Raw genomic sequence first — 14,224 nt, forward strand, 5'->3', positions numbered from 1 at the left:
TCTATCCATTTCATTCAACTCGATGCAACCATTTTATTGAAAGGGCTGTGGGCTGCCTAAAGTTTTTCAAAATTTATACTTCTCAACATATAAGACGAGTCATGGGGATATTGTAGCTGCCAATGGATGTTCTTCAAGTCATCACCACAGGAAATGAAAATTTGTCGAAGACATCAGTTTCGTTCATATCATCAAATCGAAGTCAGAATTCCCAATATTGTAGATAATAATTCCAAGTAAACTTGATGCTCGCTTTCTTCATTACACTCAAAGCTTTACAATCACTGAATCAGTTGGATCTGTGAAGAATCACAAGGAAACTCGAGCATTTTTTTATAAGATGTGGATCCCATATGGCCCATTTATGCCAGCCTTCTAGGAACTGTACCTGGAATGAAGTTGCAAGGAAATTCTATACATTTTGATGGTTGGACATCTCAGCCATCAGAATCACTCTCGCGGAATGGCAAGGGAACTGCTTTCACCGCCCTGAACTTGCCAACATTATTCAGATGCTCATTCTCCAACCTGTTTCAACACATCCTGACGAATGTTAGAAGATAGATATTTTGCCTCTAGAGACCACAAAGCTCTTCTCATAAACTTTTCTAAGTAAAGATTGAAATAAAATGTACCTGTAAAAATTCCAGTGGCCACGTCGAATTACCTCCAAAGAAGCCAATAAAAAATCTAACATGCGTGACTCATCCATGTTGAAGCGGAACCCCATGACAGTCTCCACCCAAGCAACTCTAAGAACTATGTTCAAGACCTGCAATTCAATTTCTCGATCTGTTAAGAGCTTCCATATTTAACGCTTGAATGGAATAGGATTAAATGGAGGGAGAACTCACGATGGACATGTAGTAGATGCTTTTGTTCTTCAGAATCAAATTATCTCTTAGCCATAGATTCTTGGATTTAGAGTTGAGAAGGTCCCAGTCCTTAACAAAATCCCAATACAATTGATAGACTGTGGAAAACACAGAAGTAACCAGGACTATACCAAACCATAGGTGGTTCTCCTGCCTACCGTAAGTTATCCTCGCACCAGCTGCCACCATGGCAGAAACATACTTCCCCATGTTAGCCAAATGGTTGAGGTCACTTTCATCTAGCCATCTTCTTGCACACTTTCATTGGCAAGAAAATGTATTAATTGGAGATAAAGAATTTGGCTTTGAGTGACCAAAAAATAAATGATCATGCATTTTTGAAAGAAAAGTGCGTCGTTGTTAAGGGGAATTATACCTGCATAGCACGCCAATAGTAAGGCAAAAATGAAATGACATAAGCAAGCTCCCTATATAGCCTTCCGGATTTGCAGGTTTCATATCTATGTGTCTTGAGAGTCCCAGCTAGAAAGTAGCAAGTTGAGGTTTCCATGTGCCTCAACAATGGAATCTGTATTAGAATCGAGAGGAAGGTTAGCCAAGCCACAAACTAATTGAAATCAAGAGAAAGAATATACAGAAGTTCAATGCTTTAAGCAGTAAATTATATGCTAAGAGAAATCACCTGGCTAGTAAGTTGGTCTGCCATGAAAAAGTCGACCATCAAAACCTGAAAATATGATGTAATCAAGAAAACCAAAAAACAGAATTTTGGGTTATTGCACTGATAAATTCTTATAACGCTCAACAAAGTAAACAAGTATGATATATACCTTGTAAAATGGAGAGCAGACTATGTTTCGTATAATCCGGATGAAGCAATAACGTGTTGGACGATAGAAGATGTCAAAAGGGCAAATGAGCACGAAAACAAAAATCTGAAAAATACATGTGTTCAATTGCAGTTCTGATGAGCTTCCAAGGAAAACGACTTCTGCTTGAGCAAATATTCAATGCTGGTACAGACAAGGAAAACTTGTAACAGCTTGCTACTAACAGGAACCAGTAACACTTACTAGGAGGAGAATCCCAGGAATGGCATCGACATGGTTTGGTGAAAAACCGCTAGCCCTTAAGAGAAGATGGATCACCATTGCTGCAACCACCGAGGTCATGAAAGTGGTGCAAATGAGAAAGGCATCTCTGTACTTGAGGGCTGTGCTGGGTTGGAATTCAAAAATGAAATTGTAGTTGATCCTTGTACCCTTCCACATGAAGAGATTGCACCCATACATAAACAAGTGAAAACTTAACAAGGTGAAGACACTGCATAACATCACAGTTAGTCCATCAACTGCAGATTCAAATCATCTTATCTTGGATAGTATAAACATAAAAACAAGGATATGCTTCGTTGCTTCCAATTTGCACTATCCTACTTCTCAATAAATCCTTCTTTTCTTGTCAATCCAGTTACAAGGAATTCCATAGTACTAGTCATCTAGTCCACTAAGGCATATTAAGTTCTTCCAAACTTTTTTGTTAAAAACCGTGTGAAGAATTACTACGTGGATTAAAGATAATGTTCATAATAAGCACCTGAAAACAGGGTAGACAGTTTCCACGTATGATCTTTCAGAATTTGGCTTAAAAATACCAGCCAAGTGTGCCAGGATTGCGTATAAACTGAACAGTGATACAAAACAACCAGTAAGCAATCCTGCAATAAGCAACAACAAAAGAAAAAAAACATCAATAAATAATAAAAAACATGAATCTTCCTGAAACAGCACCAGCAGCACTGGTTTGGTGGGTCCAATTCTACTTACACTAATAAACCATGATGAGGGTTATTTCCACTAATGGGATTAGTGGCCACTGCCAGGACTAGTCCATGGGAATTTTGTGCGCGGCATATTTTGACCGAAAGGCTAATCAAATATATAATATTTTTTCTAAAGCGTTTTTTATTTGATGAAAAATCATATAAAAAAAAATACTTTCTAAAATCCTAGGTCAAGTCTCTCCACTCATACTAACCCTTGTGAGCCTTCCCCCCCTCTAGTTTGTCTACCCTACCAAAAATGGATTTGCCTTGTCACTGAACTTAATTAAAAGAGGTGATGACAGTTGGTAAAGATTATTGTCGGTGCGTGTCAGAGAAAGAGAAATTACCAACAAAAAACGTAACCATGTGAGACTCTTTTTGTTGCTGGGGTCTCAGGAACTTCATCGCCTTCTTCCAGTCATTGTTGGCGAAGTGCTTTGTGAAGATGGACTCCACGTCATCCATTAGTCTCACAACCTTATCAGTCATGTAGTATAATATTACACATAATCCTCACCAGAAATCCATTAAGCCCTTTCTCCAAATGTACTTGAGTAAACAAAATGCAAATTACATATTTGTGGAGAGCTACCCAGAAGTCATCATGCATGCAAAAAGAACATGGCTGGACCATATCCTTGCCACGTACATTTTGGTATAGACATTAGGTAGCGGGTGAAGAATAATAACACCATAGTATGATCATGTGCAGGCGAAGGATGCAATTCCGATTACCATATGCACAGCAGCAAGGCATCTTTCTACATTATGACAAAATAATGGTAATGTCTTGTTACCTTATCAGAGCTAATGAAGTGGGATCTCTTCACTACTTTTAAATAGCTTGCTGATGCTTGTTGATTAGATACCTGTTTATGTGTGAAAAATCCCAGTTTCAGTTGTTTTATGAACACTAACTCATGAAGTTTATGCAGATGACATTGCGAGATAATATGAAATTGCATTTATCACTATTATATGCATAAGATTATCAGAAGAATGACTTGATATATGATAAATTATATATATTGTTCTTATCTTCATTACTAATGATGATGTGTCCGATTATAAAGTATTTATGTAGAAGGAGATATAAGATTCGATCGGGATAGTTGAAAGATGGAGCAGTTGATGATATTTAGAAGTAAAAAAATAAAAATATATGTTCCAATCCCTTTTATTACATCATCATAAGGTAAGGATATTTGGTGGTCTCACATTCTTCATGTGAGGAAAATATATCGATGTTATTGTCTCCAACACGAGTTGATATTAGAAAGGGGATTGGTTTCGGAAGATACATAATTTTTTATTTTTTAATGGAGGGATGTGTATCTTTGATGTTATTTTAACTATATATATATTAATTTAAGCATATTTCTTTCAAAATATAATGTTTTTGAGAAACTGTTTTATACCCAATTTTTACAATATCAACATAATTAATTATTATTTTTTATTTATTTTAGTTCATAAAAATTAATTTACGTACTTTAATATCTTATTTCTGTATTTCTTTTCGGTTGCTTTTGATTAATAGAATTTCCCACTCATAAAAAAAGAAAAAAAGAGAGAGGAACAGTACTGCTTTAAAGTTATTTTCTTCTTCTTGTTTCTTTTCCTTTTTAGAATATAAAATGCCCGTCTTTCTTCCATGCATACATGAACATATATACTGAAAAGCTGAGGTAAGACCACCTTACCTTGTCGAATTTCTTCAATATTTTCATGAAGGCCACCATATTCAATGAGCTGCCAAAAATAAGTAAGCTTATATATCAAGATATGCAAGGCCATAAAAAAAATTATCTTCGTAGCGGTACTATCTAGCTAAACCCCCATATTTTACAACCGTGTTCAATTCCGTCCAAAATCAATCATTATTGTGACGACGTTGGAGTGGCTGTTCAAATGATCAAAGCCATGATGGAATGGCAGATCTGGCCGTCGATTTTAGGAATTGGGAGTTTATATAATCAATAGAAAATATTTTATACACAACAGTCCATGCACGAAGAGCATTTTTGGGTGGTGGGAGACATGCAGTCCTCTCTTAAAAGACTGGATATCATGAGACAAAATATATAATACGATGACGAGGAATTATATATATTGGTGTGAAAATGAACCTGTAAGTTTTAAGTAGACCGAGGCCTCTATAGAGCTCCACAAATGCACCTCTAATCATCTTCTCAGCACACTGGATTTTCTTTCTATTAATGAAATCTCCAGAACCCAATTCTTTTTTAGGGTTATTAACCAAATCTTCCCACAGCATTGATGTTACAGCCGTGATCGTTCGTGTTGGTGCAGCAGCTGGAACGCCAATCCTCATCGCCATCTTAGGTTTCCCTTTCTTTGTTTTTTTTCTTGTGGCCGAATTGATGCCCTCTCTCTCCAGTGCTGCGATGATTTCATCAATCTGTGAATCTGCAGAGGTCTCGTTTGACTCACTCGCGCTTTCTGCGTAATAACACTAGGGAAATGTTATGTATACAAATTAAAATCATATTAAATCCTTGTTTTATACATGATTGTTCGTGTTGGTGCAATTAAATTAAATGATTGGATTCAATTTTTAGTTCTTGGTTTAATGGATTACTGGTATCCGACTCGCCTCTTTCCGTTTCTGGAAAGTATCCTGTTGGCCATATAGTTTGTCATCATCATAAATAAACAAGAGAGAGCATTAATTGATTCAAGCTGTTCACAATCTCCCTTTTAGCCACGTCTATGTATTGCCCACCTACTTGGCTAGCTAACGCACCCAAGTTCCATGAGTCTCCACGTACTTTCAAACGGTGAGGTCTCAATCTCATTGTATCTACTCCAATCTATTAGTTTTATGTCAAAGAAAAACGACCGTTACCAGAACAGAAGGAGTTCCGAGGTGGTGAGGATGAGCAAGAAAGAGGAAGGACTCCGGCATTCGGGTTACGACGGTGCTCGTTGAGAACCCGTTTGAGGTGCAGCAAAGTCTCTAGCTGCTTGTTAAGTATCTCTCCTCTTTCAAGAAATTCGCTCTCTTTGTTCTTGTAAAACTGGTTCACTTTATTTAACTCTCCATCCAGGCTCTCAAAAAACACCGCCACCTAAAATATGAAGTGCAAAGATACAGAAACAAAGAAATCATAACCTGTAAAAATGCCTCCTCGATCCCCTCCTAATTTGTATAATTAACTCTCAAAGATAATAATTGATAAAAAACTGGCAAAGTACGTGAGAAAATCCGTGCCAAAAAAGGAAATGACAGAAAATAAACTAAATTAAAGAATATAATTAATTTAAATATATGTACAAACTTAGGAAGCTATATAAAACCTAGTAAGTAACAAGTTTGATATAACCTTTTGGGGCCATGCGACCACTTAATATATACCTCATCTTCTTCGGAGAACAATTGAACAAGCTCGGTTTGGTACAGTACTTCTTCATCACCATCCTCCATGCTCTTGCTCCTCGCCTGTAATTAACCACCGGAAAACTGATGTTTAGATACAAAATTCAGCAACATCATTGCCTTGTGGTGAGCTTTTTCATTGATTATTTTCTTTTGTTTTCAAACTTTCGTCGAGTCCTTGTTCTTCTCTCTGTTATTCACAATAATATCGTGACTACAAGAACCCTATATAACCGTTTCCTTGATTTCGTGAGAGAATTGGAAAAATAACAAAACTGGGTGGGAAAAAAACCCAAAAAGGAACCGCACTTGCTGGATTATGACTCGCTCGAGTACCGTATCCAACAATAGAGTAACCATTACCAATTAATCTTTAATTAGTGGGGGTTTGAGGAAAAGAAGAGCTGCCACTTACGCAGTAGAGAAATTAATTAATTAAATTAGAGGAGATACTCGTTACTTAAGCGGAAATTTGAAGAAAGATAAGGATGTTTCAATGGAAGAAAGGTTTCTCTGTTTCTTTGAATATTAACGTGAATATACAACTTGCTCTTCTATACGAGCTGCTGTTTTTTATAACATTACAAGTTGCTTAATTTGGATACATTGACTTGCCATTCTTAGCTGATCTATTTCCATAACAATCCAACGTCTCTTTCTCTTTCTGGTTCCTGTCATAAACTTCATTGCTGCTGCTGTTGATTTATTTCCATAACAAGCCAACGTCTCTTTCTGTTTGTGTCTTGTTACCATGAGAGTTGGTTTGTTTCCATTGTTGCTGGCGATTCTAATTAGCCAACGTCTCTTTGATTTGTTTCCATGTTGCTGATGACTGCTGCAGTTGATTTGTTTCCATGAGGGCTGATTCGTTTCCATGTTGGTTTCCACGTTGCTGGCTTACAGCTGCAGTTGAATTGTTTCCATGAGCATCTGTCTTATTACCATTAACATCCTCCCTCAAACTAGGCCGGAGTCGGAGGCATAGTTTGTCTTTGAAGTAAGCCAATGCACTTTTGGACATGGGTTTGGTGAAGATGTCAGCTATTTGTTCATGGGTGGAGATGTGCTGAGTGATGAGAAGACCAAGGGCAACACGCTCACGTACAAAGTGGTAATCCAATTCAATGTGTTTGCTACGAGTGTGAAACACAGGATTGACAGTCATGTGTAAGGCACTGAGATTGTCACAGTAGAGGATAGGTGGTGAAGAAGGTGATATGTGAAGATCTTGTAGAATGAAGGTTAGCCATGTAAGCTCTGCCGTTGTATTAGCCATAGCTCTATATTCTGCCTCGGTGCTGGAGCGAGAGACAGTGGGTTGTTTCTTTGCACACCAGGAAATGAGATTACTACCAAGGAATGTGCAGTATCCAGTTGTGGAGCGTCTTGTTGTAGAGCAACCTCCCCAATCTGCATCTGAGAAAGCACAAAGATCAAGTGTAGAATGGGAAGTAAAATTTAATCCAGTGTCAATTGTGCCTTTGACATATCTTAAAATACGATGAACCATTTTGAAATGTATAACAGTTGGAGCATGCATGAATTGAGAGATAAAATTGACACTGTAAGATATATCAGGTCTTGTGAGTGTGAGATATTGTAAAGCACCAACAAGCCCACGAAAAAATTGTGGATCTTGCAATAGCATATCAGTTGCTGCCATTTTAGTCTTAGCTTCAAGCGGTGTGCTCATTGGTTTACAGTCCACCATACCAGCTCGTTCCAGGATTGTCAGCGCATAGTGTGATTGAGAGAGATGGAGTCCTTCAGATGTGTGAGTAATTTCAATGCCAAGAAAATGATGAATGGGTCCTAAATCTTTCATTGCAAATTCGGAGCTCAACAGTTGAATCAGGTGCGTAACCAGAGGAACAGACGATCCTGTGAGGAGTATATCATCAACATAAAGAAGAAGGATTAAAGTATCAGAGTTAGAGTGAAAAATAAAAAGTGATGGATCTGCAAGACTACAAAAAAACCCATATTTAAGAAGGAAGATACTAAACCGATCAAACCAGGCACGGGGTGCTTGTTTGAGACCATAAAGAGCCTTTTTGAGCTTGCACACATGTGATGGGTACCGTGGATCAGCTGTTCCTGGAGGTTGTTCCATATATATGTCTTCTGAAACAAAACCATGCAAGAAGGCATTTTTCACGTCAAGTTGACGTATGGACCATTTGTTAACTAGTGCTATGGAGAGAACCATACGAATAGTTCCTGGTTTGATAACTGGAGAGTAAGTCTCAATATAGTCCAATCCATCAACTTGGTGATACCCCTTTGCTACTAATCGAGCTTTCAAGCGGTCTAATGAACCATCAGGTTTGAGTTTTGTTTTTAGAACCCATTTAGACCCAATAACATGCATGACAGGTGTGCGAGGGACAAGTTCCCAAGTCTGATTTCTATGGAGAGCGTCAAGTTCCTCGTCCATTGCAGCTTTCCAGCCAGGGTGAGCTAATGCAGACCGAAAGTTAGAAGGCTCACGTGGAATGGTTGCTGAAGTCCTAGAGGATATTAAGGCATATTTTGGATTAGGCTTAAGGATGCCTCTTTGTGATCTAGTAACCATGGTATGTGAAGGAGGGGTTGCACGTGGAGAATAACCAAGTTGCAAGTTTGATTCCAGAGAAGCAGGATTGGGTTGTGAGTGAGAGAGGTGTTGTCGATGCATTTCATCTTCATGGTCAGATTCTACCAAATGTATTTCAGTTATATTATCAGTTCTAAGGTGTTGCTCTGCCATTCCAACAACATTGTTGTGTTCTTCCTGTTGTGTATCGGCTACTGTTTCAGCAACTGTATTAGTGATAACATAATCAGCATGTAAATTAAGACAAGATGGTACAGTTACTTTTTCTGACATTCCAACACCATTGTTGTGTTCTCCCACTCCAACAGCATGGTTGTGTTCTTCTTGTTGTGTTTCGGCTACTACATCAACACTGTCCTGCTGCTCTGCAATTGTATTAGTAATAACATCATCATGTAAATTGAGACAAGATGGTATAGTGACTTGCTCTGCCAATCCATCGGCATTGTGGTGTTCTGCAATTTCAACGGCACTAGCATGTTGTTCTGCATAAACATCAGGTAAATTAAGAGAAAATGGTAAAGTGTTTAGTGATGAGCTTGAGCATGGTGGAGTGGACATTGGGGGTTGTATTTCTGCAGCAGAGTTAGAGATAGTAGGTGGCAGCCATGAATCAAAAATGCTTATAACATGTGTAGGAGATGGAGTGATGTAGTTCTGAATTTTTTGTTTATAAGGAAAAAATGACTCATCGAAGACTACATGACGAGAAATAATCATTTTTTACTAGAAGGGTGAAAGCATTTGTATCCTTTATGTTTATCACTATATCCTACAAAAATGCATAGAACTGTTTTTGGGTCAAATTTATTTTGTTTTGTATCCCATGTGTAGGGAAAGCACTTAGACCCAAAGACTCTAAGAGATGAGTATATAGGATGATTACCATGTAACATGAAATATGGAGATTCAAATTTAAGTGCGGAAGAAGGCAATCTATTCATAAGATAAACAGCAGTAGTGAAAGCTTCAACCCATAAAGATAAAGGAACACCACTATGAAATAACATGGTCATACCTAGTTCTCGTATTACTCGATGTCTTCTTTCTACTATACCTGTTTGTTCCGGTGTATAAGGACATGATATCTGATGAACCACTCCTGTTGAGAGGAAGTGTGATGATAGTTTGGAATTTATGAACTCTCCCCCTCCATCAGAGTGAAAGACCTTGATATGCTTGTTAAATTGTCGAGTAACATAATGCTCAAAGGCAAAATAAGCATCAGCAAAGTCAGACTTATGTAGTAATGGGATTATCCAAGTGTATTTAGAAAAATCATCTACTAAACACGCATAATATCTGAACTTTCCTATTGATAAAACAGGAGCAGGTCCCCATAAATCACAATGGATTTTTTCAAAAAATACCAGAACTAGAATGTTCAGAACGAAAAAAAGGTAATCGACTAAGTTTTCCAAATTGACAACTGTCACAAACATGTTCATATTTTGTGGTTCCTTTAACATCTATCAAACTTTTATTGTGCAATAATTGTAAAGCAGAAAAATGTGGATGTCCTAGGCGTTGATGCCAGATATCTGCTGGTCCTGATCTGAAACGATTAGAAAAGTAGAGCTCAGGCATGGTGGATAGAGCATAGAGGTCACCCTTGCGCCATCCTGTGATCACGGGTTGTCCTGTCTGTCGTTCCTTAATACAGAAATCAACGTCAGAGAATTCACAATTAACAGGAAATTGAGATGTTAACTGACTTACAGAGAGTAAATTTTTTTTTCAAGTCGGGGTACTAACAATACATCATTAAGTGGCAGTATTTTATTTTTCTGTGTGATGGAGGAATCTCCAACACCATGTATTGATATAGAAGAACCGTCACCAATAAGAACAGAGTCTGAACCATAGTGATTGCGAATATTTTTTAACATACCTGGATTACCTGTCATGTGGTTGGAAGCTCCTGTATCAGAGATCCATTCCGTTTCAGTGATAGTATTGTCCAAGGTGAGAGCAGCCAAAGCTTGTGGTAGGTCTCCGTGTTGATTTGATCGTTTAGGCACCCACCAGCATATCTTTGCAATATGACCTGGAACACCACAGTACTGGCAGGTTTCATCTCTGTATAGCTCACGTTCTGCAGGAGTCATTCGATGCTCTCCAGATGGAGGAGGTCGTTTCTGTTTTGAATCTGAAGTGGATCTGGCAGTGTACGTATGAGTTTTATCTTTAGGTTGTTGTGCATGGAATCCTCTCCCGGTAGATATAAAGCCTTGTCTGCTGCCATGGTTTCCTGAAAAAATGATGTTGAGGGCGCTGGTGCTTTTGCCGTAGAATGCCAGCTGAGGAGTGAATGAGTTATTTGTTTGATTGGTGAACCAGCTTCTTCTTTGGTCTAAGCTCTGTAATTGAGAGACCAACTCCGAGTAAGAAGGTCTTGGTGGTTTCAGCATTGTGGTAGTGAAGGTTTCATATTGAGGGCCGAGACTTGTGAGGAGGCAAAAGATTTTTTCTTTATCTGAAATTGGTTTCCCAATAGCTGCAAGGTCATCGCATAGTCCTTTGAAGATTCGAATGTGTTCTCCAACGGTTCTGTCATCTTCTTTGCGAAAATAGGTGACTTGTTGTCTGAGGGTGAATTCTCGTTCTTGGGAGTCTTCTGCATATTCATTCTTTAGAGCACTCCAGACAGCAAAGGCTGTGTCTAGGCCTACTGCAAGGCCTAATGTATGTTCTGAAAGAGTACCAATCAACCAGCCACGAAGTAGTCGATCTGCCTTCCTCCAGACAATATATTCTTCTGTTAGTCTTGGTAAAGAATCTGTGGTGGTTGTAGAATCTGGTACAGTATATTTGTTTGGGATTGAATCTTCATTGATGAGATGATCAACCAAGTCTTGACTTTCTGCAAGAGCTAAGGCTTGTTCTCTCCATAGTGGATAATTTGTGGGGCTGAGCTTGAGGGTAATGAAATTACCAACATTGAGTGACAGAGTTGACATGTTGTTGGTTCTGCTAAGATGTATATTCACACGGGCTCTGATACCAAGCGGAAATTTGAAGAAAGATAAGGATGTTTCAATGGAAGAAAGGTTTCTCTGTTTCTTTGAATATTAACGTGAATATACAACTTGCTCTTCTATACGAGCTGCTGTTTTTTATAACATTACAAGTTGCTTAATTTGGATACATTGACTTGCCATTCTTAGCTGATCTATTTCCATAACAATCCAACGTCTCTTTCTCTTTCTGGTTCCTGTCATAAACTTCATTGCTGCTGCTGTTGATTTATTTCCATAACAAGCCAACGTCTCTTTCTGTTTGTGTCTTGTTACCATGAGAGTTGGTTTGTTTCCATTGTTGCTGGCGATTCTAATTAGCCAACGTCTCTTTGATTTGTTTCCATGTTGCTGATGACTGCTGCAGTTGATTTGTTTCCATGAGGGCTGATTCGTTTCCATGTTGGTTTCCACGTTGCTGGCTTACAGCTGCAGTTGAATTGTTTCCATGAGCATCTGTCTTATTACCATTAACAACTTAGACATATATAAAACAATCAAATATATAAAAAAGATAAAGATATATATTTTTGAGGTAAAAAGCACAATAAAATATATTTCTTATATCATCATGTCTAATCTCGTCTATGTCGTTATATAACCTCAAAACAAATGTGAGAGATGTTGTACTAAGGATGCGGGACCCATTAATTGAACTCTGGATGGTTATAGCGAACTCTAAAAATGAGGGAGTAAAAGAATACTTAAACAAAACCAAAAACCACCTGAAATGTTGTCGAGAAAGCAAATATTTTCTGGCACGACGGTAAGCTGAGACCGACAGAGGATGAGTAACAAAACTCGAGGATACCCAAAAATCATGGAAAAAGAAATAGAGAGGAGGAATTATAGATCGGCGCATGTGTTTTCATATCGGAAAAATTGATACTTTTTGCTGCAATATTGCCGCAGCTTTTGTCTTTTTGATGAATAAATTCGATGCCACTTTGCTTTGTTAATATTGGTCCCAAAAAGAGAAGAAAAAACAGACAAAAACTATTCAAAACACTCCGATCTCTCGGTTTGTGAACTGGAAAAAACCATTAATGGCAGAAACCCCCACTTCTTATACATTAAAGAGCTTACTTCGAAAGCCCAACTTAACTACTTATTGAGGTTGAAGATACAAGATTTCACATTAACACGTATAATACACACATGATGTACGTGTGTATGTGTGTCTTCTTAAGTTGTCAAATACCTGAATGATTTCGGTTTCGGTATCGGAGTGGAAGAGCTTGCTGGATATATTTTTGGCGAGGGAGCGAATGGGATAAAAAATGGAAAGACCAAATTCACGGTCAAGAACTTGTTGGGGTTGTTTGGATTTCTGTGAGAGTTTGATCTTCTTTATCTGCTTCTTGAGTTGCCAGTAGTTTACAAAGGCTTCCTTCCATTCTGGGATTAGTTGAGCTTCGAGCTCCCTTGAGAACTTCACCATTTTCTTCTCTTCGAATGGAAAGGAAGTCGAGAGAGAGAGAGATAGGGAGAAGGAAGAGGGAGGGGTGAGAAGAGAACCTTTGTGTGTGTGTGTGTGTGTCTATATATATATATATATATATATATATATATATATAGAAAGAGGAAATGACAGAAACGTCGGGGAAAATGAGGTGAGATTGTTTTTTAGTTAGGGTTGAAGCTTGAAAAATAAAAAAGGTAAATGAAGTTTTCGGTGTATTTAAACGAAGGGCAGGATGCTTGGATGATATGGTAAGTGCTAGCCACATGGATATTTCTGATCTGGCTCGCAAACAAATTCGACAAGCCAGCGTGCTTGAATCGAAAGGGGAAGTGGGTTCGATGGAGTAGCATTTGATTCTTGAATAAAAGATGCAAATTTCACCACGAATTGTATTCGTAAAACAACAGGAATATTTAACATGCTCATGTTCACGCCATTGGAACCTTTTCTTCATCTTCTTCATAAAGATGGCCGCAACAATTTAGCCATCAAGAACGCAGATCAATTGCTCTAATAAGACTAGCAATCTTCTCTTGATTACAGTTGTTTAAACGTTGATTGTTGTTTGGTCTGTGCCTTTAAATTGTTAAAAAAAACTTAATTCAATAACTTAAATTATTAGTTAAGGTTTCTGAATATGATTTATATTATTCTCTAATATATCCTCTCAAGTAAAAAATTTTTTGAATTTAAAATTTGCACAAACCCATATTATCACATGCTTGATTTTTTTATCAAATAAATAGGGATGGTGAAATTAGAACTCATGATCGCTTGGACATAAAGTTCTAATACCATATTAAAAAAATCAACTCAACTCAATAACTTAAATTATTAAATAAAATCTTAAAATATAATTTATATTATTCTCTAACATAAACCATCTCTTCCATGTTCATCTATTTCTTCTAGAAAGAGTAATATAAGTTATCTGAAATCCTTGTCCGTCTGAATGCAAGGCTAGTTAATCTCGTTTCTCACATGCTAATTGGGTAAATTTCCATTGGTTAACACCATTAATTCTTTGTTTAATTAATCTTCTTCTTGTTTTTCAAGTTAATTTGAGGATTTATCAAATAACTGGC

The 14,224-nt window shown here is 37.6% G+C and overlaps 1 protein-coding gene across 1 annotated transcript; it reads right to left on the reverse strand.

The window, feature by feature from the left end:
- Positions 1–230: 230 nt before the first annotated feature.
- On the reverse strand, positions 231–13,198 carry LOC118057466 (phosphate transporter PHO1). The gene is made up of 15 exons (XM_035070051.2): positions 12,876–13,198; positions 6,041–6,124; positions 5,531–5,753; positions 4,791–5,124; positions 4,365–4,413; positions 3,459–3,530; positions 3,009–3,138; positions 2,433–2,553; positions 1,910–2,159; positions 1,667–1,771; positions 1,519–1,563; positions 1,252–1,404; positions 855–1,133; positions 636–772; positions 231–528 (listed from the first exon to the last, which is right to left on the reverse strand). The coding sequence occupies exons 1-15, from the start codon at positions 13,113–13,115 to the stop codon at positions 438–440; spliced, it is 2,313 nt and encodes a 770-aa protein (XP_034925942.1). The 5' UTR covers positions 13,116–13,198; the 3' UTR covers positions 231–437.
- Positions 13,199–14,224: the final 1,026 nt, after the last annotated feature.

Source organism: Populus alba, chromosome 8 (assembly GCF_005239225.2).
Source record: "Populus alba chromosome 8, ASM523922v2, whole genome shotgun sequence".
Classification (NCBI taxonomy): domain Eukaryota; kingdom Viridiplantae; phylum Streptophyta; class Magnoliopsida; order Malpighiales; family Salicaceae; genus Populus; species Populus alba.

Excerpts from the sequence above, each read along its gene's own strand:
- LOC118057466 (XM_035070051.2), bottom strand. The coding sequence starts at position 13,115 with ATGGTGAAGTTCTCAAGGGAGCTCGAAGCTCAACTAATCCCAGAATGG. Across the intron at positions 6,125-12,875 it reads CCGAAACCGAAATCATTCAG|GCGAGGAGCAAGAGCATGGA; the intron begins GTATTTGACAAC and ends GGTTAATTACAG. Across the intron at positions 3,531-4,364 it reads TATTGAAGAAATTCGACAAG|GTATCTAATCAACAAGCATC; the intron begins GTAAGGTGGTCT and ends ACACATAAACAG.